The sequence below is a fragment of the Amblyomma americanum genome, chromosome 3 (assembly GCF_052857255.1).
Source record: "Amblyomma americanum isolate KBUSLIRL-KWMA chromosome 3, ASM5285725v1, whole genome shotgun sequence".
Lineage (NCBI taxonomy): Eukaryota > Metazoa > Arthropoda > Arachnida > Ixodida > Ixodidae > Amblyomma > Amblyomma americanum.
In genome coordinates, this window is record NC_135499.1 from 170,417,908 (window position 1) to 170,439,780 (window position 21,873).

Below are 21,873 nucleotides of genomic sequence, written 5' to 3' on the forward strand. Positions count from 1 at the left end.
GTGTCCTGTATCTCGCTTCTAAGGGCCAATATCTCTCCCTGCTCTTAGAAGGTTTCCCAGCAGTCGCCAAGACTTTCAGGTACGTCGATGTCTGTATATCTTCTTTTGGGGAATATCCGTGAATTTTCCCAGACCGGCATGTTTGATGTTCCAGAGTTTTAGTGGCGCCTTGCCACCCCCACCCCGTGGGAACCAATGAATTCCCTTTAAAACACTATATCAAATTTCTTGACCGAAGGCTAGTCTTTAATTCCGCCCATGATTGATGTTCCTAGGAATCAATAGAGGAGAAACCAGTTCGATCGCACCATTGGGCTAACTCCCTTCAAACTAATAAAACAAACCATTGTGAGAAAGTGATTTCTTAATGCCCTCAGCAGATCCTGAATCCACTCCATGAAGTCTAGCTTCATCCAACACGTTGAGTGACTCACCGCCGCCGGATTCCCTCCAAATATCTTAAAAGCCTTGGCAGCTGCAAGGAACCTGAAAGTTTAGTTAAAGAAACAGGTGGCTTGCAAGGATCCGTCGAAAAACAAGATAAACCCCACCATTCCTTGTAGACCTACACCAATATGTGACTAAAGCAAGATGGGGTGGCGCTGCTGTCTCCGGATGGGCCGACCTGGGGAGAAAAGTCGGTTTAGCGCCTTTAAGTTTACATTGAAACAAGTTTTCAAAGCAGTTTTGTGATTTCAGAGCGGGACAGCAATTTCGCCCCGCGGTAAAAAGTAACAATGCACATCCAAGAACTGATTGTGCAAGTATGAAACGTCATTTTAAAGGCGGAGTACTTTTAAAGCAGCGCGAAACGTGCGCATGCGAGTCACCCGCCGCTGGCGATACGAGGCGAGTGCGCGACCCATGGATTGAAAAATGTTCAAGCCAAACTTACCGATACATTTTTCTCGTTTCACACGGCACCCATGGGGGCCGCTTATCGTTAACAGTTGGCGAGTACATGATTCGATTCGGGCAGAGTACGCTAGGTCAATTCGAAGCTGTTTTTTTTTTTTAACATGTGTACACTTACATGTGTTTCTGTGGGTCGCGCTATCACCTCGTATACCCTCAGCGGCTGTCGACTCTCATGCTCAGGTTTCATGGTGTTTTAGAAATACAACGCCTTCGGAGTGACGTTTCATACTTTCACAAGAGGTTCTAGAATGTACAAGGTTACTGTTGATGAAGTCATAACATCATATATGCGGACTGTGAAACCAGGAAAGTGCCCTGAAAACATTCGTTTACTTGTATTCTTATGGGCGCTAAGCCTACTCTTCAACACAGGTAGATTCCGGCTGCCGCGAGCGTCTCCTTTGTTTGTAAACGCGGTGTAGGTCTGTAAGTCACAGCCACAATTTCTCCCACCACCTGAAAAGAATTAGCAACGCGCCAATGTAGACGTGATGTTCTGTACCTCAAACAAGCTTTCTACGCTTTCCAGTCTCGCCAACCTGCCTAAAAGAGGGAAGCGCATGTACCATGAACTACAGGTTGCATTTAGTGCCATGCAGTGTCAGAGTTGACTCCATGTCCTTAAGCTATGGCGCAGTATACATTGCCCGAACTAGCAGGTACGTCAGTGATCGCACAATGTAACTTGGAGAAATTGATTTCTGGGAGCTTGGGTGCTCGATGCATGTATTCGGCTGGCTACCGTCCTCCGGGAGCTGATCCATAATCAGAAAAAAAAAACAGCTTATCGACTCAATGGGGAAATAATAGAAGGCTTTCAAAATTAACAGCTCCAAGGCAATTGCATGAGCGTTCCGTAATAGAAAATAGGTTTTTCCTTCTCCTGTGCCCGTCTTCGGTGGCGTTTTTTTGCTTCCTCGGTCGTCGGTGTTTTTGCCTTGGTAGGATTGTGTTCTATCGAAGTTTTTCTTCACCCCCCCCTCCCCCCCACTTCGCCGCCCCCCATATCTTAAAATTTTCCTTTTATTTTTTGTTCCGCCTCATCCACCTCCTTCCAGGGTGGATTTGTAACAAAACTACCTCCACCCTGGTTTTTTTTTCTGGCCTTCTTCTTCTTCTTCGCCCCGCCGCGGTGGCTCAGTGGTTAGGGCGCTCGGCTACTGATCCGGAGTTCCCGGGTTCGAACCCGACCGCGGCGGCTGCGTTTTTATGGAGGAAAAACGCTAAGGCGCCCGTGTGCTGTGCGATGTCAGTGCACGTTAAAGTCCCCAGGTGGTCGAAATTATTCCGGAGCCCTCCACTACGGCACCTATTCTTCGTTTCTTCTTTCACTCCCTCTCTTATCCCTTTCCTAACGGCGCGGTTCAGGTGTCCAAAGATATATGAGACAGATACTGCGCCCTTTCCTTTCCCCCAAAACCAATTATTATTGTTCTTTTGTCGCACCTCCGCTTTCCGACTCTAATAGCGCGCTGCTAGGCACGCGTTTATTTGCACCTTCACTCCACTTGGCTCACAGGTGGTTTTCGCTCTCGTGCCTCAGATATTTCCCGACGTTGCTTTGTTCAGGGGACATTTCTAGCTACTGACCTTTTGAGAAGTACCACTCATGTGGGCTTTCGTCCCACACTTTCGTTGTTTGTTCTGTCTTGTATTTATTGCCGTTCTTTCGTTTTTGTTCTAACCTCCTGCGCGCTCATGTTCTTTGCCGTCATTCTCATTCTCGCCAGTCGCTTTACGAAATAAATGCTCAGTTGAAAGCCTCCCTTACAAAAATTTCTTTAGGGAGTCTATAGACTGTCCGCAGACTTCTGCCTATAATGTTTGTAGACTAGATCTCTATAAACAAACCCTAGAGAACATTCTATAGGCAATACAAATCTTATACGCAGTCTATATTATGGCCATGCACGTTTAGTAGACTTTTGTATATATAGAGTCTATAGACTATGAATAGACAAAAAGAAATATCTACAGGAAGGCAATAGAGTCTATAAGAAGTGTGTAGACTGTCTACAGACCATTTTCGTAAGGGCTGCATCCGCCCGTGTCTCCCGCTGTCCCGTCTCCATCGCTCTATATCTCTTCCCTTTCCATTAGATATATAGCTTGAACGTTCGCGCGCCGTTCCTTAGATCGCCTCTGTTTAGAACAACGACGCGGCGGAGAGAGAAACACGAGTCGGGCAGATTGCTTGGGGGATGTCGGTGCGTGCGACGCGTGTGAGTCACGCAGGGATGTGGCCGGAAAGGAATCCTCCGGTCGGAGTACGATGCGTCGAGTGCAATGACGACGGCTTCAGAGATGCGCGGCTCAAGCTTATCCGCATTCGCGACACCCCATCGGCCCCACAGCGAGCAGCCCGTCTGGCCGGCGGCGTTTCTTGCAACTGGACCTAGCCCGCCCTCCGCAGGCAAGCCACCGTTTCTCCCCGCCCTCTCGAACTCCTTCGTTGTCCATGTAGCTAGATCTCTGTGTCCCGTATTGTACTTTTGTGGTCCCTCGTTCAATAGCGTACCACTGTTTACATTTATGCACCTTTTTTTGTTGATTACGCCGGTATTATACTTGTGTTAATTCTAGGGTACCCCCTCTTTGGTCTTATGTATGTAACTTTGTAATTCTTCAGTCATGTACGCTTCAGTGACTTGCCTTTTGGTAATCACGTTGTTAATAAGAAGCTCTCTTCGTGGTAGAGCTTTGTTGCAGCTTAAGAGTAAATTGTTCTGTTGTCTAATGTGCAGTGTGCGCTACGCGCCTTCGATCAGCGGCTGATCAGGCGTGACCTCTATGACAAGCTATGACAAGTTATGACAAGCGCATTTGGCATTCCCTGGGATCAAACTTACGGTGAGCTCGGTTGCCACACATTTCCCAGAGAGAGGTGACAGTAGGAAAGGTAAGTACGCATTGCAGAGAACAGTTGTGAACACAGTCGAATTACAAGTGTGTGGTTGGGGCCTTTTGTCAGAAAACTAGTTGCGTGGCAGGAATATCAGAATTGATACACCGTCCTGTAAAGCGAAGCTTTGAACGAAATCACATAGATCAGCTTTGTTAAAAAGTAATTAAAGTTAATATTAAGCCAAATAAAACCTATTAAGGAAAAGCACATGAAAAAGCCTTGTAGAGGTAATTTATGCTTACCATTTACATGCCTACAACGTCAAATGCATAGCACCTATTTAGATCAAGCGTTATCGGGATGAAATAAACAAACAGTTATCTTATGTTCTAGCAACTTCTCTTTCTGCGCACCATAGCAGCACATTACTTTGGTGCGCGCCTCATAACTGCACGCAACAAGCCGCTCGTCCTCGCATTGTTTTCTTTTTATATTATGACCATGAAAGCAGAAATCATAAATTACTACACAAGTCGCTGGTACATGCAACGTGGCGTTGTGGGGGATCGTTATCACCACCGAATAAAAGTTCTCACGTTCTTTATCACGTTCATTTCAAACGTGTTTAGATGCAAAGTGCACGTGCACAATGCTGAGCGAGTTCTTGCGAAGGGTGGAAAAGTAAGAAAATTAACATAACCCGCTTTATTCTTCGCGCATTCTTCTAGAGGCTGCAATAAGAGGGGGAATCAACGTGGGCAAGCGTGTGTAGCTGTGTACGCTTGCAAGTGATCGCACAGGTTGTAAACTTGTCTTCATAAATTATAAACAGCCGTGCTAGCGTGGTGGTGGTGGTAATGGTTTTATTAAAAATAATAGTAAAAAGGAAGGAAAAGATTTTAGCTAGCCCCGGCATCTGCCATCGATAATGAAGCACCTGAGCTGGGGCATCGGAAATAAAGGATAGCAGGCAGAATGGAGAAATGAAATGAAAGAGGTGAGGGGACAGGAAGAGAGGATAGAAAGAATTAAAACAATTGAAATAATTATTTCAATTTCTTGCCCGTACCGCGTTTTTAGAAACCTTATTAACATATTCAGCATTATTTCATAACTTAATACTGAAAACACCCCGCCGATCCCGTCGCCTTTTCTTTTTTTTTGTGCACGCCCCCATCTCAGCGCGAGCTTGGCGTTGAGCGCGCGCGACCTTTTATTCATTATTTCTCATTTTCGTCGCTAAGCGTTTGCAGCGCTGCATAGTGGCCATTAATTTCAATTGATGCCAATAAACTCACCACCCGCAGACGTCACAGCCCTTTAGCCTCGATGCAGCACGGGGCATTCCCGTTCCCTGGCCCCTTTCAACACTCGGCGGGCCCTTCGCCACTCATTTCACTCAGCAACGGTCACATAGAATAAGACGCCTATGGCGTCAGTGGACTGCGTCGATTAGGCTGCGTTCTTTCAGCCATTTGTTTTGACATCTGAATTTTTGCTTTACTAGAGGCCTTCGCAGTCCTAACGCCCTGTGAGGGCACGGCTCCGTCCAGTAACTGAAGCGTCCTTTAAAGCCTCGCTTCAAATTTCTGCCTGCTCTTGCGTCCCCCCCCCCCCCCCCCCCCCGGTTCCTATCCTTCCCTCATTCAAACAAGCCTCGGTTTCGTGCCAGCTAAAGGAACTCCTCTCTGCCAGCTGGACTCAACTTCTCAGTCTGTGTGCCTCTCTCGTCGACGAGGAATACGCTCTGTAATTCCAGGGCGAGTGCATAGTCCATCCGGATGGAAACATGGGTCCGTTTCAGTGACGAATGCGTGGTTCAACCTAGGTAGAGCGCACGCCGTAGTTGCGTATTTAAACCAGCTTAGCAACACCAGCGGGAATGAGAGAGGCCGGATTGCTTGCAAGAGGAGAAACCGAGGAGTGGGCGAGCGTTAACCGATGTTGTGACGTCGTCAAAAGTTGCTGAGCCTGTTTTCCTGCCAGCCGAGCAGAGGCATTCACAAGCAGCAGCTGGTGCCAGGTCGGAGACTTTGAGAAGAACGGAAAGGAAAACAAAGAGAAAGAAAAGAGTCGCGTGAAGGTCGGAAGGTGAGTTGGTCTTTGTTCAATCTTTTTCCCGGTTTACTCCCTCGGCATGGGAAGTCGTATTTGTGAGAGCTGTACTTCTTTGAGGTAAAATCGAGCACCTTTTAATTCTTGTCGATTCCCCGCTCAGTCAATTTTTTTCGGAAAAGCGAGTGCATGCGTTCAAAGGGTTCGGAATGTTTCATTGTTTTCTAATATTCCACGTGTTGAGGAGAGATTGCTAATAAAAATAATTCGTGCCTTGCTAATTACTATTTCACTGTTGAAAAACAGCACCCCTTTCGCGGAATCCACAACAGAGTTAGTACGTCTTGTTGAAGGAAGAGGGAAAAAAAAGGCTACTCGTAAACTGTATTGTTTTTATTTCAGGATAAACTTATTTGCGGCGTCCCTCGTAGCCTGAGCGTTTTGGGACATTAAACCCCATAAACCATAAACTTATTAGCCTGTATTAATGAAAGGAGGAAAATATCCACTCTAGAGCTTCAATTCTTGTCATTTTCGAACAAAGTAGGTGTCACACGTCTGCATGGTTGGGAAGCCGAAAGAAGTATATTGAACTATCCGCGCCGCATACGGAAGCCGTATGTCGTAATTCATGGGTTTAAACGCTCTACACAGAAGAAAAAACAAACACCTAAAACACTACAGCAAACTTGACGGTGCGCTGTTTTTCTAAAGACTGCTGTTTGGTTCCATTACTGCGTACATTTCAGAAACAAAAAAAATGCATCCTGTATGCTTAGGACATGACTTTTGCTGCACCTGCATTTGGCGCCCAGGAAAAGCGGTTTGCTGTCACTGACCTCTGTATTCGTCACGCGTGCTCGGTGCTTTTGCCAGGGTTTGGATTTTACCTGTTTCGTGTCACGTCAATGCCCTTTGTTCAAGAATATATTGGGTTTTCATCACCAAGGCCTTTTTCCGACACAACTGCTCGACCAGCGCAACACAAAACGCTTTATCGCACCTCCAAATTTTGCTAAAATGTCACAGCGCCTATATTTGCATGATCCGCGACGAAATAGTGCGTTAATAGAGGTTTCGCCGGAAAAGCAAATAACTTCCCAAAACATGCAATTGTCAAAGGTTTGCCACATTGCACAGGCTCACCGGGATAACGTATTAGCTCAAACGCGCTTTCTTTCGAGCCCACTGACACGACCAGCCTTCTTTCAACTCAGCAGTTAGTGCCCGTGCGTTGAACGCCAGTTTCTTCATTAACGTTCACCGCTTCCAGAGCAAAAGCTGAGACGTGTCTGAGCTGTCTACGCTAAGGCTTAACTCAGTCAGGCACGCATTAGTTCTGCTTGGACCAGGAGATTTGTTGACATGTGAAAATAGCTCTAGGCAAAACTATATATGTGCGAGCCGTTGTGGATTTTGAGTTTCTGGAAGAGCAAGGAGCACCATAAAAGTTATCAAAACTTCATTTGTTGCCAGTGAGCTGTGTTAGGAAGTCATATGAATAACTGCAGAAAAAAACAACAAAACACTTGGGTCAAATTGGCCCTTTCATAGAACCAGTAACCTAGCCTGCCTTGATAATATCCCCGAGATCATGCAGCTGAAAACACGCTTCTTGTCATAAACACACGGTTCAGTCAAAAAGTAATCGCGCTCGTGCACACAGCTTCAGTAATGAGAAGGCATCGATTCAAGACTAATGCAGAGAGCTGAGCAGTTCAAAGCTATTCACTAGAGTAAAAGAAGGTATGGTGTGAAGCTTCTCTAAAATCTGTATGTCTTGCTGATCATCGGGCGACATGGTTGAGGAAAAGGAATGAGCTTTAAGGTGCCAGAAAAATTAAGGTGCCAGAAAAACAAGTTTTCTAAAAACAAATTCGGTCCCTGTATCGCCACAATTGTCGAAAGTCGAGGTATAGAGGGCATTATGCAACACATGGACTCCAATGTGTGGATCGACTCAGGTCTTACAGATCCAGGAAAAGTTGAAGATTCGCGCTTGGTTTTACTGACCACGCCTGTAGCTTGTTTCAGAGGCAACAGAGACAAATGGGCGAGAGTCAAAACAAGGACGAGCGGAAGAATCCGATCAAGATCGCAGCCTAAGCGTAAGTCTAAAGCTGCTTGGTGCGGTGAAAAGTTGTTTGTGAAGCCGACGCATAACTGTTCAGTGACATCTTGCAGGCAACTGTGCACGCCACTGACTCACACTAGGATCTTCAGCAGCGTGCTGCTCAGTTGCTGCGCGGAGTTCAGAATAAAATCAGAAAACCGTCAAACATTACACGGGAAATAGCACTGTTTAGCAGAAGGTTAATATGGACATTACACTGATTTTTATTTTGCGGCCTAACGTGCAATCTCACAAACAGTACTAGCTCAAAGCGCCTTGGTCTGCATTCACAGATGTCGCAAAGGCGATATTCACCCACATCGCCGTTCTAGCCACAATCCTAAACGAATAGACAATATGCGAAAGTGTCTGGTGGTCTGGCAACACCACGCCCGCAGCTTCTGGTCGCCATCATGTCACGGTCGAGCAGATGAGTCGTTTACAATGCGTGCTGGCTTGATACTGGTGAATCTGGCTATGAACCTCGCGTGCAGAATTTGAAAGGCCAAGCTTCAGCCGTGGAGCTACTTGTATAGTGCTCATCTCTTATAACATGTGGGTGAGCTTCTGCCGTTTAGCCAGCGCCGGCACGCTTATACTGCGTCTTCACCATCGCTCGAAGGTTGGTGCTGAATATGCAAGAATCTGCTCTGGGAAGTGCGTCGGAAAGTCCAATTTGGATACCATTGTCGTTTTAATGCTCGTACTGAGCCATCGGTTCGAGCATCGCGCGTTATGATGGCTGTTTCACTTTCAAGTCGACAAAAATTCGCCTGGTAGGGTAGTGAGCGGATATTTTCTGCGGTACGCCGCCGTGGTGGCTCAGTGGTTATGGTGCTCGGCTGCTGACCAGAAAGACGCGGTTTCGATCCCGGCCGCGGAGGTCGAATTTCGATGGTGGCGAAATTCTCGAGGCCCGTGTACTGTGCGATGTACTGTGCCAGTGCACGCTAAAGAACCCCACGTGGTCGAAATTTTCCGGAGCCCTTCACTACGGCGTCCCTCATAGCCTGAGTCGCTTTGGCACGTTAAACACCCGTAAACCATTTCGCGCGTGTGCGCACATGCGTTGGCATGGAGGAGCTTCGCACACAGTGCAAACTTTCGCAACTCTGGCATAAGCAGCTGCGTGCACTATATCATAATCATACAGAACCCCCGACCAGTTGCGTAATGCCATCCCTTTAACTTTAATATGCGATGCACATTTGTGTTTTTCAATGTCACCGTTACACAGCCAGGCGCACATTTAAGTGTTTGATTTACGATCGCTTCTAGTCACGCGGAAGACCCTTGCGGAGTTGAGTTGAGTTGAGTTGAGGTGTTGAATGTTACAGGTGGGGCTAGCCTTGCTTTCTCTGCCGGCAATTGCTCCACCGCAGCGTCCATTCGATATTAACAATGTCGCATCTACCCCGCTAAGCGCACAGTCTCTTATAATAGCACACATTCTCTCCCGCAGTCACCATCTATGCACACAATCAATCCACACAGTTCACATCACAGTCCACTCCAGAAGTCACCATCTATGCACATATTCAGTCACAGTAGAACATAGGCCATTGTAGTGCCACACTCCATACACACATTCACTCACAGTGTAAAGTAGTCCACTCCGGAAGACACCATCTACGCACACATTCAATCACAGTAGGCCATAGTCCGTTCCTGCTGCCACCATTTAAAAGCAAGATCCGTGTTCTGCAGAAATGTTAAAAGAAGGCGTGCAGCCTCCCTTCTGCATGTCTGGTTTCCACTCTTGCAGACCCTTGCGGAGTAGATATTGCACTGCTAGCAGTTGATATTTACGAGAAGAAAGGAGGCGTATATTTAAGACGTCACCAGCAAATCCGCTTTTTTTTTTCTTCAAAATTTGCTTGCGATGGATGGGGTGCGTATTTTTAGGTACAGTCGGTTCCACACTCTTCGCGGCAGAACGACTTTTTACCCGCCGCGGTGGCTCAGTGGTTAGGGCGCTCGACTACTGATCCGGAGTTCCCGGGTTCGAACCCGACCGCGGCGGCTGCGTTTTTATGGAGGAAAAACGCTAAGGCGCCCGTGTGCTGTGCGATGTCAGTGCACGTTAAAGATCCTCAGGTGGTCGAAATTATTCCCGAGCCCTCCACTACGGCACCTCTTTCTACCTTTCTTCTTTCACTCCCTCCTTTATCCCTTCCCTTACGGCGCGGTTCAGGTGTCCAACGATGTATCAGACAGATACTGCGCCATTTCCTTCCCCCGAAAACGAATTATTATTATTATGCTGTCCTTCACTTAGTGATTAGCCTAGCTAGGATTTTTCTGCCTGTAGGACTTCCCGCCACTCTTTCATATTCCGAGATGGTGACTGCTCCACTTGCGGTATTGTAGTGACAGTCCCTGCTGCCACAAAATGCTGGCTTGGCAAGAAAAGGAGCCCCGAACACTTGTTGCTTGTGTTTGATACGATGATCAAGCTGTGTGTGCAGGTGTGAAGTTCGCATGCATTGGTGGATTCCCACGCTTAATGGCTGGCTCCCAAAGCTGGACGAAGACGGAATGAATGTGTCGCGGAGCAATCTATTGGTGCTTGTTACAACGATAATCAAATCTTATGTACTGAAGCGCTTTCAGCACACTGTCGGTAACTTTGAAATGTACCTCTCCGTAACAAAAAGTAGCTACATAAACAATTTTTTGAGCAAGCTTGCATCGCGTGAATATCGATTGTGCGAAGCTTGAAAAAATAAAATATTCGCACACTAGTTCTTGCACGTAACTTGTATTAAATCAAAGTGGCGCATTTACGCACATCATACGCAGGCGCGATCGCACACTTGATTATTACAGTGTGTAGAACCTTGCGACAACTGCACGGTCAAGAGAGCTTCGTTAGAGGCGCCAAAAATATGTGATGTAGTGTGGTCACGTGGTCACTGTCTCGGTCAATTTGACCTTAATTGCAGACAGACGCGTCCTTGACAAACGTAAGCAGTAAGAGCTCACGCTCTTAAAAGTAATTTGTATTCTGTAAGTATTCTGTAAGTAAGTAGTATTCTGGCAGAGTACATGGCTTATCGCAACACTGCATCGGTAATTAACTTTTCACGCGAAGCGCAGCCGTCTTTACCCAACGATGGACCGAACCAACATGGCGGGCCTAGTTTTTTGGAGCGCCAATAGATGGCGCAGCGCATACAAGGCCATGAAATATCCCGAGTGGCCGAATACAAATATCTCGGGGTGTGGGTAAACAAAGGGCATATATACACGGAAAAGCACGAACAGTCTCTCATAGCAAAAGGGCGAAGACATGCCGGGATAATGAAACATAGGGCATTGTGGGGGCACAACAGGTATGAAGTCTTCAGAGGTATTTGGAAAGGAATAATGGTGCCGCGGCCTACTTTTGGGAATGCGTTTCTATGCTTAAGGGCTGAATTTCAGCCGCGATTAGAAGTAAATCAGAGAACTGTTAGAAGATTAGCACTAGGTGCCCACGGGAAAATCACAAACGAGGCAGTACAGGGGGATATGGGCTGGACAACGTTTGAAGCACGGGAAGCTCAGAGTAAATTACTATACGAAGAACGCCTGAGGGAATTGGACGATAACAGGTGGGCAGCTAAGGTATTTAAATACCTGCACAGAAAGAGCGATGACACACAGTGGCGGAAACGAACTAGAAAGCTGGCCAATAAGTTTGCCAGAGACGAGGAAGGAGAAAGAAAGAGCATTAAACGACAGGTTAAAAACGTCGAAGGTAAAAATTGGATAGATTCAATAGAAAAGAAGCATAGTGTAGAACTATATCGATGCTCGAAAAGGCAGATCAGGAAGGAAACGTTTTATGATAACTCAAGAGGCAGTGCCCTCCTCTTTGAAGCTATGTCAGGGTGTCTTAGAACGCGCAGCTACAAAAAGAAATTTAACGAAGAAGATGACACATGTGCTCTGTGTGGTAAATCTGTAGAAACAATAGAACACCTCATTATAAAATGTGATGGTATCCATCCCGATGTCGATGCAGGCACAGTCACTCTTCCTGAGGCCTTAGGGTTTAGAGATAACAATAGTCATGTAAATAAATCTGCGGTTGAAATTAGCAAAAAGCGATTGGAGGATTGGTGGATCAAAAGCAGAGAGGTGACATAAGTTTTAAAGTGTAGGAAGACGTATTTTAAAGAAAATAGCGAATTTTATTAACAACTTACAGCAGAGTTAAACAAAAATAAAGAAAAAAAACAGCACGGTGGCAACTACTACTGCGTCGTATATTGCCCATGCTTGACTGCTCAGTGACATACCACGTGGTGGAAAATACGCGTGAAGACGACGACAGGATCAAGAACCACGAGGACGATGTAACGTCCCAGTGGTCTTTTCTGCTCCCTCAAAATTGGCCAACATATGTTCTACTGTGCGTAGCCAGCAGGATGAAGGCGGGAAAAAGAAGAAAAAAAAAAACGGGTGCAGCATTAAGAACAAAACCCCGGTAGTCACTTGTGGCGCCGGGCCGCCTACATGTTGCCGTTGTAATGTGGTGCTACGTAAATCAGACAAACCGGGTATAAACGAGAGGTTTGGGGAAAAGAGCAGGTTGCTAAACACGGGGAATCCCTTAATAATCTGCCGAAGATTGCCGCACGTGCGGGACGAATGGTACAAAGAAAAAAATGCGCAGCTTTATTTGCAAAAGTGAAGAATCTTTTCAGGCACCGAGAGCAATTAGTGAACTGATGGAAGCCTTGCACATACGCATTTGCCGGGAAATCTGCATCAGTCAGCTTTCGGCGACGTTGACTGATAGAGAATTTAAGTTTTTAGAGCCTGCATTGGGTTATCAGTGAATTAACTGAGCTGTGTTACGTTCCATTCTTTCTGACTTCCGCTGGATGCCGAATCTTTCTGTTGACGTACGATTGCTGCTGTGCTATTCTTTTTTATCTGTTAATTATTTTCTAGGATTCTATTAATACCTGTACGTTTAGGAATAAGCTTTCAGTTGATGCTTTATGGTTTATGGGGTTTAACGTCCCAAAGTGACTCAGGCTATGTGGGACTGCGTAGTGAAGGGCTCCACAAATTTAGACCACCTAGGGTTCTTTAACGTGCACTGACATCGCACAGTACACGGGCCTTTAGAATTTCGCCTCCATCGAAATTCGACCGCGGTGGCCGGGATCGAACCCGCGTCTCTCGCGTCCGCAGTCGAGCGCCAAGTTTTCAGTTGAGAGTTAGCGCTGATCCTTGTGCTCTTCGTCCTATCTTCGTCTTCGCGCTCTTTTCCACTATGCATATTAACCAACTCGCCGAACTTAACTTTCTGCTCTAATCGGTGACATACACGCAGATTGGACAGCAGGGAAATACAACACTATAGAAAATGAAAATACCGTCGAGGCTTCCTGTTTTAACTGAAAAAAAAAAAAACTGAGATGAAGACCTTCAGCTATATCTCTCAGTTGGTACCGGAAAGTTACGTTCTGTAATTAAGACGCATGAAGGGTCTACGGTCTTAAGTAATGGCTGGCCCTATGAATATATTTTGGCCTCTATGTATGTGTTCTGTACAGTAGAGACCTACTGTACCTGTTAAAAGATATACAGGCCACTACGTTCTCTTTTAAGTCACTTGGGCTCGTTTCGCGATGCAAGAGCTCCAGATATTTCTAGGGTGAGGACAACAACCGTCCCTACCCTCGACAACTTAGGAGTTACATGTATGCTACTAGATCCTCTTCGCGCGGCAGCTCGCGTTTGGCTAGTAGCCATATCTGCAGCGTACATATCTTCTCAAGGTTGTTCGTCCTTGAGACGCGATACGCACACGTTTGGCAGTGTCGTTCTAACTGGGTCACAAATATTTCCAACAGCGCGCCTCGCCGGCAACCATGGAGTTCGAGCGGGTGCTGAAGGAGATCGGCGGTTTCGGACTTTTCAGCAAAACCGTCGTGGCCGCAGCCGTGGTGCTGGGCACGTGGCACACTGTGATATGCTATATCGGTCACGTGCTGGTGCTCGTCGCGCCACCCAGCCAATGGTGCTTCACCAAAGGGGCTACCGTCGGCGGCGAACTGCTGGACATGACGTCACTGCCCAGGGGTCGCTGTCAGTTCATCAACGAAGAGTCGGGCGCTGCAGAAAACGGTTACTCGAACGCGACCACCCGTCAGTACACAAGCGCCACCTGTCCGACGGGATGGAGGTATGACAGCGCCGAGTTCTTCACGTCGGTGACAATGGAGGTAAGTTTCTATAATATAGTGCATGCGCTGTCGACAGAAAGGGAGCTTGGCGCCGATTTCGCGCAGCTGTTCTAACTTTTGTTTTAGTCATATTGACAGCCATTTAAGTTGCTATTTGCTTTCTGCTGCAACTCTAAGAATGTCGCGTATGTTTTCTTGTCGCTTTTGAGGAGTAAAATTTTCTCTAAAAAATTAATCCACTCAGAGGGGGTTGCCATCGCCGTAGCAGCCTCCGATTTCTGCTCCAAATACATAATCACCGAATCACGAGGGGCTTGCCGGAACGTCGAGCAAGGATGGACTATTCCCCTAGCTTATCGTATCTATCAAAATTGCAGCCGAGGCTTGGGTACCGCGTACTTATCTCTCGTCTGGGCTCGATGTTACGAAGGCCTCCACCGAAACGAGGCAGCCGACGCCGCCGCCCGCGCGCTCTCTCTCCGGGCATTTCCCGTGGGACCTGACGCGGATCAGGACTCCGATTTCAATCTGGCTTACACCTATAAAGAAACAAACGAATATTACAGATCCACGCACCAAACTCTTCCCACCCCGTTCCAAGGGCTGGTGAAGGCCTGCGAGTGGGTACTCATGCGACTACTCACTAATGCAATGTTGCGCCCGGCAACCCTAAAGCATTTCGATCCCCAATTCGACGGGCGGTGCTCGCACTGTGGGGAGGTGTCCGACACCGACCAACTCGTGTGGGCCTGCCAGAAGAACGCATCCCTACCCCCTATCCCCAACTCCACCCGACAGGACTGGGAGACGACCCTTTCTGCACCCTCCGCAAAACCCCTGCACCCTCGACGCAAAAAGGGCCTTAACGCAGCGCGCCCGGGCTGCGGCAACCGCCAGCGGGGTGCTTGACTAGGAATTCCACCTAGAGGTTGTGAGGGCGTGACCCTTCAGGTCACGATCCACAAAACCTCTCCTTACGTATGACTGCATAACAAATGTTTTCACCCCCGCCACCTACATTACAGAACGAGTGGGTGTGCGGAGACAATTGGAAAATGTATGCAACACATACGGCCTACTGGGCAGGATCGATGACGGGATACCTCATCTCCGGATTTCTGGCAGACAGGTGAGCCAGTTTTAGCCTTCATTCTTGCCGAAAGAATTAGTTTTGTTGTGATCCAAGCGTAACAATTAGCCTGCTGTTCATGCGCGTATATTCGTGCTCGGATTATTAGGGGGAAAATGCTTGAAAAATGGGTATTTGGCCCTACCTTGTGTAGAGTAAAAAATCTTGTGCCATATGGCTTTTCGGTCAAAGAATTAAAATCCACCACCATCATAATCTTGATTTCAGATGCTTGGAGTTTGTTGTTTCGGAGATATTATGAGACTGAAGAATTGAACGTGCTCGCCTCAAGGAACGCCATGATTCCTACAGATGGAACAAGTGCATTTCACTTTCTATAATACCTTATTTTAACGCCACGAGCATATTTGATATGAGCGAAAACTAATGCACAGTTAGTTATACTTGGTTTACATTGGAGCTTATAGTGCCTTTAGTGCACAAATAGATTTAAGAATGAAGCTTCCTATAAGGCGTTGTCTCTCGCAGGATAGGAAGGAAAAGAACCATCCTGATCTTGCTTGCCCTCGGCGGAAGCGGCAACGCATTCAGTGGCCTCTTTTACAGCTTCACGGGATTCACAACGCTGCGTTTTATAACTGGCCTGGGAGCGAACACCGTCTGCAGCGCAGTATTCGTCACAGGTTTGAAATCACATACTTGCTTTATGCTTTGCAGCACTGTTCATTCATTTAGCCACGCGCAAGAACACTTCGAGTTCATATTGCCATCAGTGCCCTCGGTGAAGGAGGAAGCAGGTCTAGTTAGTAAAGCTGGAGTAAATAAGAGATTGCCTGTAGCCAGTTTTTTGTTTGGCGAAAGAAAAAAATATTCGTTGGAGGCACTTAGATACCTCTTAACTGCTGGAAGGTGAAAGCCGTTTGCGACTCTGCACTGATTTGAATTTGCCGCGTTTGAATTCATTTCACGACAGAGGAGAATAAGCAGTGTGATCCGGTTGGCGGCGGATCACACTGCTTCGACGTCCTTTCGTCTTATGTGACGTCATCATCCACGGTTCCTCGTTTTTGAGCAATTTTTACCCAAATTATAGATCTTTCGTTGATATTAAGCTCACGTGACCTTAGGATCACGTGACATCACAAGGTCACGTGCCCTAGGTGGTGACGTAACGGACGGACAGTCACCGCGAGCATGTGCCATTAAAGGCTATCACCTTATTAAAAGGAACCTAGGAAAGACATTTGCTTCACGATATTCCTGCATTCATCACCAGCTGGTTGAGATAGAAAAACAGTAAGCACTTTCCGCTCGTGCTCTGAAAACAGACCCGAAAGTGAGCATGAAGTGACTTACCTTCTGAGGAGAAAAGTGAGGTTTTTGATTATTTGTGACTCGGTGAGAGGTGCGATATTACGAAAGTTATTTCTCTCGTTCTTTTACGCAGCTGGCACACACGTGAAGCACGTGCGTCAGCGGGATTCGCATAGCTTGTTTTCGGGCTGCATTCGAAAAGTTGTACCTATATTTCTAGGCCGCGACTGGCCATCAGCCAGCCAGTAGCAATTCACGATACCGAACAAAAGGGACAACCAGACGCCCGCCTGTCACAGGCCACCCTCTCGTACCAGAAATTTTGTGAATCAAGCTCTACACTCTCTAACAGCCGCGACGCCCAATGGCCCGACGGTCATGAAAATCATATTAACTAATTTGCGGGTAACTCTAATTATGCCCACTTGTCCCTGGCAAGTGGACACAGTAATGAGCTAAAACGCATGCCAGTTGCGCCAGGCACGACCGAAGGAAAGAAAGCGTACATTGGATAAATGTTTTACTTGATTACTTGCCTGATTGTGTTAAGAACGTAGATAGCCACAAGCACAGTTTGCAAATAAGGTCACTTGAAATGATGACAAAGCTACCCTCACGAAGAACACCTACACAAGTACTAAAGGGCGAATACAAATGGAAGGGGGCTGTTGTCCAGTATTTTGAAGGGCTCTCCACGTGGTGGTGGTGGTAGTGGTTGTTTATTAAAATAATAGTAAAAAGGAAGGAAAAGATTTTTGCTATCCCCGGCATCTGCCATCGACACTGAAGCACCTGAGCTGGGGCAGCGGAAATAAAGAATAGCAGGCAGAATGGAGAAATGAAAGAGGTGAGGGGACAGGGAGAGAGCATAGGGGGAGAAGTAATATGTACAGACTATTTACACAATAAGAAATGTGTCCAGGTTGTGCGCGTGATTAGTTCATTTTAGAGGAATTAAATCACACACGCGCACAGAAGATTACTTTCGCACGCTCCACGTGCGAAAGTGATCTTCTGTCCACAGCCACTTTCTCTCTGTGCTTTTCAACTGCGGAAGCTCGCGCCTAACTTCGCACGCGCTCGCAATGACTCGTAGGCACCTCTGGTGTCTAGGTGCTAAGAGCTATGGCAAGAGCTGTCTTTCTTTGTCTGGAGCGCCTATTCGTCCTATGTGATGTATGCCTATGAGGACACTGACCACGTGATTAACGTATACAGCAGCTTTACTTCAAGCAGGCTTCCTCAGTAGGCAGCACTGTGTCTGTGGCCCTGCTGTACCTTGCGACTTGCAAGACCGTTCTTAGCCTTTAAAGTGGCATGTAGCGCTCGTTACACGTTACGAACTCTCTTTCAGTCTTTCTTTATGATCGCAGAACATAAAATTTTCATAAAGGAACAAGTGGGCGCATTTGTGTGGCGTTTCTATTGATTTACTGTACGGTGTTAGTCTAACCAGAGGCCAGGCTGGCACTTCTATTATAATATTGTATCTCTCTTTCCCAATAAGCAAGAAACGTCTTACAACTAAAGAGACGGTTGGCTAATGCACAGAAGCGCTGCCAGAATTTCTGGTTACTAAGGCATATATGCGTTCAAAATAAACAAACAATTGATTTATTGCTGTAGGAAGCGAATTTATCCTTGCCACAAATCCCATGCACCCCCAACCCTCGCTTCCCACTTTGACTCGAAATAAATTAATAGCCCCGTGTCTCGTTTGGCGCTTTCCCAACACTATCTCCACACAGTTGCAGACAAGGCAAGACCCTAGTGTTGTGAGATCAAGTAAATCAGATCGTCTAGTTAGTTTGTACTCCTCCGCTGTGTAACACTTGCACCACCCTGTATGCTCTCAACTACGCTTCCGAAGAAAAAAGAAAACGTCATGCCATTCTTTCAGCAATCGAGTTCACGGTGTCCCACCGACGTTCGCTGATAACGCTTATGTTCGCAATGAGCTGGTCGGGCCTCGCTGCTACGCTGCCGTGGTACGGGTATCTGGTGCAGAGCTGGAGGACCTTGCTCCTCACCGGCACGGTCATCGACCTGCTACTCGCTGCGATTATATGGTGAGCTATGCGTGATAAAAGCAAGCTTGCTTGATTCTGAACTGAGGCTCCATACTGATCGTGCGCGCTCAGTACATCTCTACAGTGTCAACAGATACCGTACAAATCACAAGAAAGGGTCCAGGTGGACGTTGTGGAGTAATACCCCTGTCACACTGACACTGTAAAGGTACTTTGAACTAATGCTCCATTACTTCAAGGGCGAAAGCGCGCTGCCACACGGACGCGCCTAAGGGCACCTAGCTCAAAGGAGCTTCGAAACAAGGCAGCTCGAGTTCGTCCTTTGAGGCTTCAAGGGAGTACTCTGTCTCCCAGCGAGTTAGCAGAAAAAATAAATTGAGAAAAGAAACGTTCATAAATTCACTTCGTAAGATTAGTCATGTTAAAAAATATAAGATTATTTGTATTGCGGCGGTCTCACCACGCTATGCTCTCGTTCCGAATATACGAGCGCCACGGTAACTACGCCGCAATGTCGGCCATGTTTGTTGTTTGTAGCGAGTAGTGACGGACAGTTAAAATTACGTTGCTTCAGCATAATATGGTTATAAAAATAGTTTACTAAGAAAAAATGTGACACTGTTGTATTTTCATGTGCACCGAAGTTTGCAATTTTAATAAAGCTTTTCACCGATGAGGGCGCTGAACACTTCTTCCGAAGCTCATTCCGCGACCGTGTAGCACGGACGAACTCCCTTGAAGTAATTCTCTTCTGGGAGTGTAATGGAACATTAGTTAAAAGTACCTTTGCAGCGTCCGTGTGACAGGGGTATAACTGTGTACCCATCGCAGACATTGTACATTTTTTGAAATTTAATTTAACTAAAATAAGAAAAAATACCACACACCGTAGTATCCTTTACGTGGGATATTCTTGGTAAGCGAAAGCGAAACACAAATGCATACGGAGAGCTAGAGTGTAAAAAAAAATATATACATGTATAATGCGATGCGAATGCCCGTCGCACGCTGACCACTATAGACTGCAGGTACAACGCTGTGGTACAAGCCACTCTCTTTGGCACATTAAGCGCAAGGGAACTTTCACGCGAATTTTTGACACTGCTCGCGAAGTCTGCAGAATAAACGATATATTTGTAGAAAAAACGCGCTGCTGCCACTGCTGGTATGATTAGGACTGGATGTTCGAGACATCTTATGTAGCCATTCGTACCGTGCGATGCCTAATCGCTATTGTTCCCGCTTTTCATGTCTTTCTTGAAGTATCTGGGTACCAGAGTCTCCTCGGTGGCTTTTGTCCGTCGGCAGGAAAGAAGAAGCGATTGCCTCTTTAGAGCGCATTTCGCGAATTAACAGAAAGACCGTCCGAAGAGAAACGCTCAAGAAACTGCTGGTAAGAAAAACAGCCGAGATCACTGTGTTATTTAGATGCACTGAAGTCTTTGTATTGTGGCAGAAATCATGTAAGAGTTCTGTGCAGAGCAAAATTATCTTGAAATATTTACCTCATTTTTTTGTTTTGTTTTTGTCAAGGTCGTTATTCTTACTTCGATCAGAACTCTCGGTTGTGCAAATTGGTGACCGTTCATGTTGACTTCACCGCGCGAAACAGACAAGGACGAACGAACGAACGACATTAGTTCGCAACTATTTTGAGAGATCTGTATGATATCATGCACATGAATTTAAAAACAACAACAACAAAACATTGCTGTGTTTAATTACAAAACTAACTAAATGAGTTTTGTTTAGGTCTGGATGTACTCTTTCGAAAAAAAAAATGTTTTATTTGAATCAAAATGATAAATGGCGCCTGAAAGGACTCAAGTGCACATGGAGAATGAAATAAATGGCTTAAGGCATTGCTTAAGGATTTCCACTCAACAGTGTGAAATCAACGGCTTACTGAAGCTGCGCTTAGAAACGCCGTTTCCGTGAACTTAAAGTGTTCGCTTTTGGCTTCTTTATCGTCGTCCTTTTTACGCAGCTACACAGTACAAGTGAAGGGACGGGCACGGAAGCGTCAACTAGAAAAGAAACGCCAAGTTTCTTGCAGACGACGTTGCTCCTCGTAAAATCACCAAGAATCAGAAAGCTCACGATACTCATATATCTTACATGGTAGGTGGTTAAAATTGTTCCCTCAATCTTTTTTTGACTGCATGGTATCCGACTGCCAAACGTGCTTCAAATTTTGCCATGATAACTGCGACGGAGTGTACGAGAATTCCGGCAACTAGTCAATCGACCTTAATTTGGGTTATGGTTTAAACATTTAAAAAAATACGCCATGAACGCCCACGAAGCAACAGAATGCAACAAACTTTAGCTCACTAGTAAGCGAAGATATATTTTCTTGCGATGATCTGTAACCTGTGCGTACGAAAAAATACCGTGCCTCAAACAAATGTAACAAACTGCTTATGCCCCCTGCATTGTTCATAAGATTATGGTATGCTATACAGTATTCTGCACTGCAGCATACCATAACTGCATAAATAATGCACCGCACAAGATCAAATAACACCTCATGATGGTACAGCGGCATTTGCGAGCTTCTCTCTGGGGAAACCTTTCGACACTGTTTCTAAGCACGCGAATGTTATTTGGAGTTGTACTTTTCGTTACTGAGACGACTGAGGCCGGAGAACTCCCTTCGTGGTCAAGATAATTGAAGTATTTGGCGTTTATCTTGTTCCAAATTATAGATAGATAGATAAAGAGGAGGAGGGAAAGGCAGGGATGTTAACCAGAAAGGGGTTCCGGTTGGCTACCCTGCACTGGTGAAGAGGAATTAGGGGACTAAAAGGAGGAAGAGAGAAGGGGAAAAAGGCATAACACACACACACACGCACAACGCTGTCACAATCTGTCACTCAATCCAGTCGCTCTCAAGTAGGCAAAGAGTGCCTTGTATGCCTTGAGGGCAGTCGACTGCTGTGGCCACGGACCGAGGATCTTTTGCTCTGTTAATGGGCGAGGATCGAGGCGGTCTAGGGCACAACACAGTGTATGTCTTGCACTCGCAAATGCAGGGCACTCACAGAGAAGATGAGCGATGGTCTCCTCACAACCACAGCTTTAACAGGCAGGACTGTCGGCCATCCCCATCCGGAAAGCAAATTATAAATGCATATAGCGAGTCATACCAACATCATTGCTTTTTCCACAAGGATTTCTGTCTTTGCATAATATTCTCAAGTAACATGGAGAGATAAAACATCTTTCATTTGCATCTTGTCTGCATAACTAAACCGTAAATTTTGGGGTTCAATCCTCGGCCCCTTACTGAAGCCAAGATTCTGGGTCCTTGGAGTAAG

The 21,873-nt window shown here is 46.3% G+C and overlaps 1 protein-coding gene across 1 annotated transcript in view; it reads left to right on the top strand.

The window, feature by feature from the left end:
* Positions 1-3,211: 3,211 nt before the first annotated feature.
* Positions 3,212-21,873, top strand: part of LOC144124252 (uncharacterized) — a 61,284-nt gene continuing 42,622 nt past the window's right edge. The window contains exons 1-9 of the mRNA XM_077656894.1: positions 3,212-3,331; positions 3,663-3,768; positions 5,758-5,854; positions 13,787-14,158; positions 15,145-15,248; positions 15,738-15,892; positions 18,424-18,592; positions 19,817-19,946; positions 20,541-20,674. Coding sequence (XP_077513020.1) covers positions 13,805-14,158; positions 15,145-15,248; positions 15,738-15,892; positions 18,424-18,592; positions 19,817-19,946; positions 20,541-20,674 — 1,046 coding nt within the window. The 5' untranslated portion in view covers positions 3,212-3,331; positions 3,663-3,768; positions 5,758-5,854; positions 13,787-13,804. The remainder of the gene's footprint in view (positions 3,332-3,662; positions 3,769-5,757; positions 5,855-13,786; positions 14,159-15,144; positions 15,249-15,737; positions 15,893-18,423; positions 18,593-19,816; positions 19,947-20,540; positions 20,675-21,873) is intronic.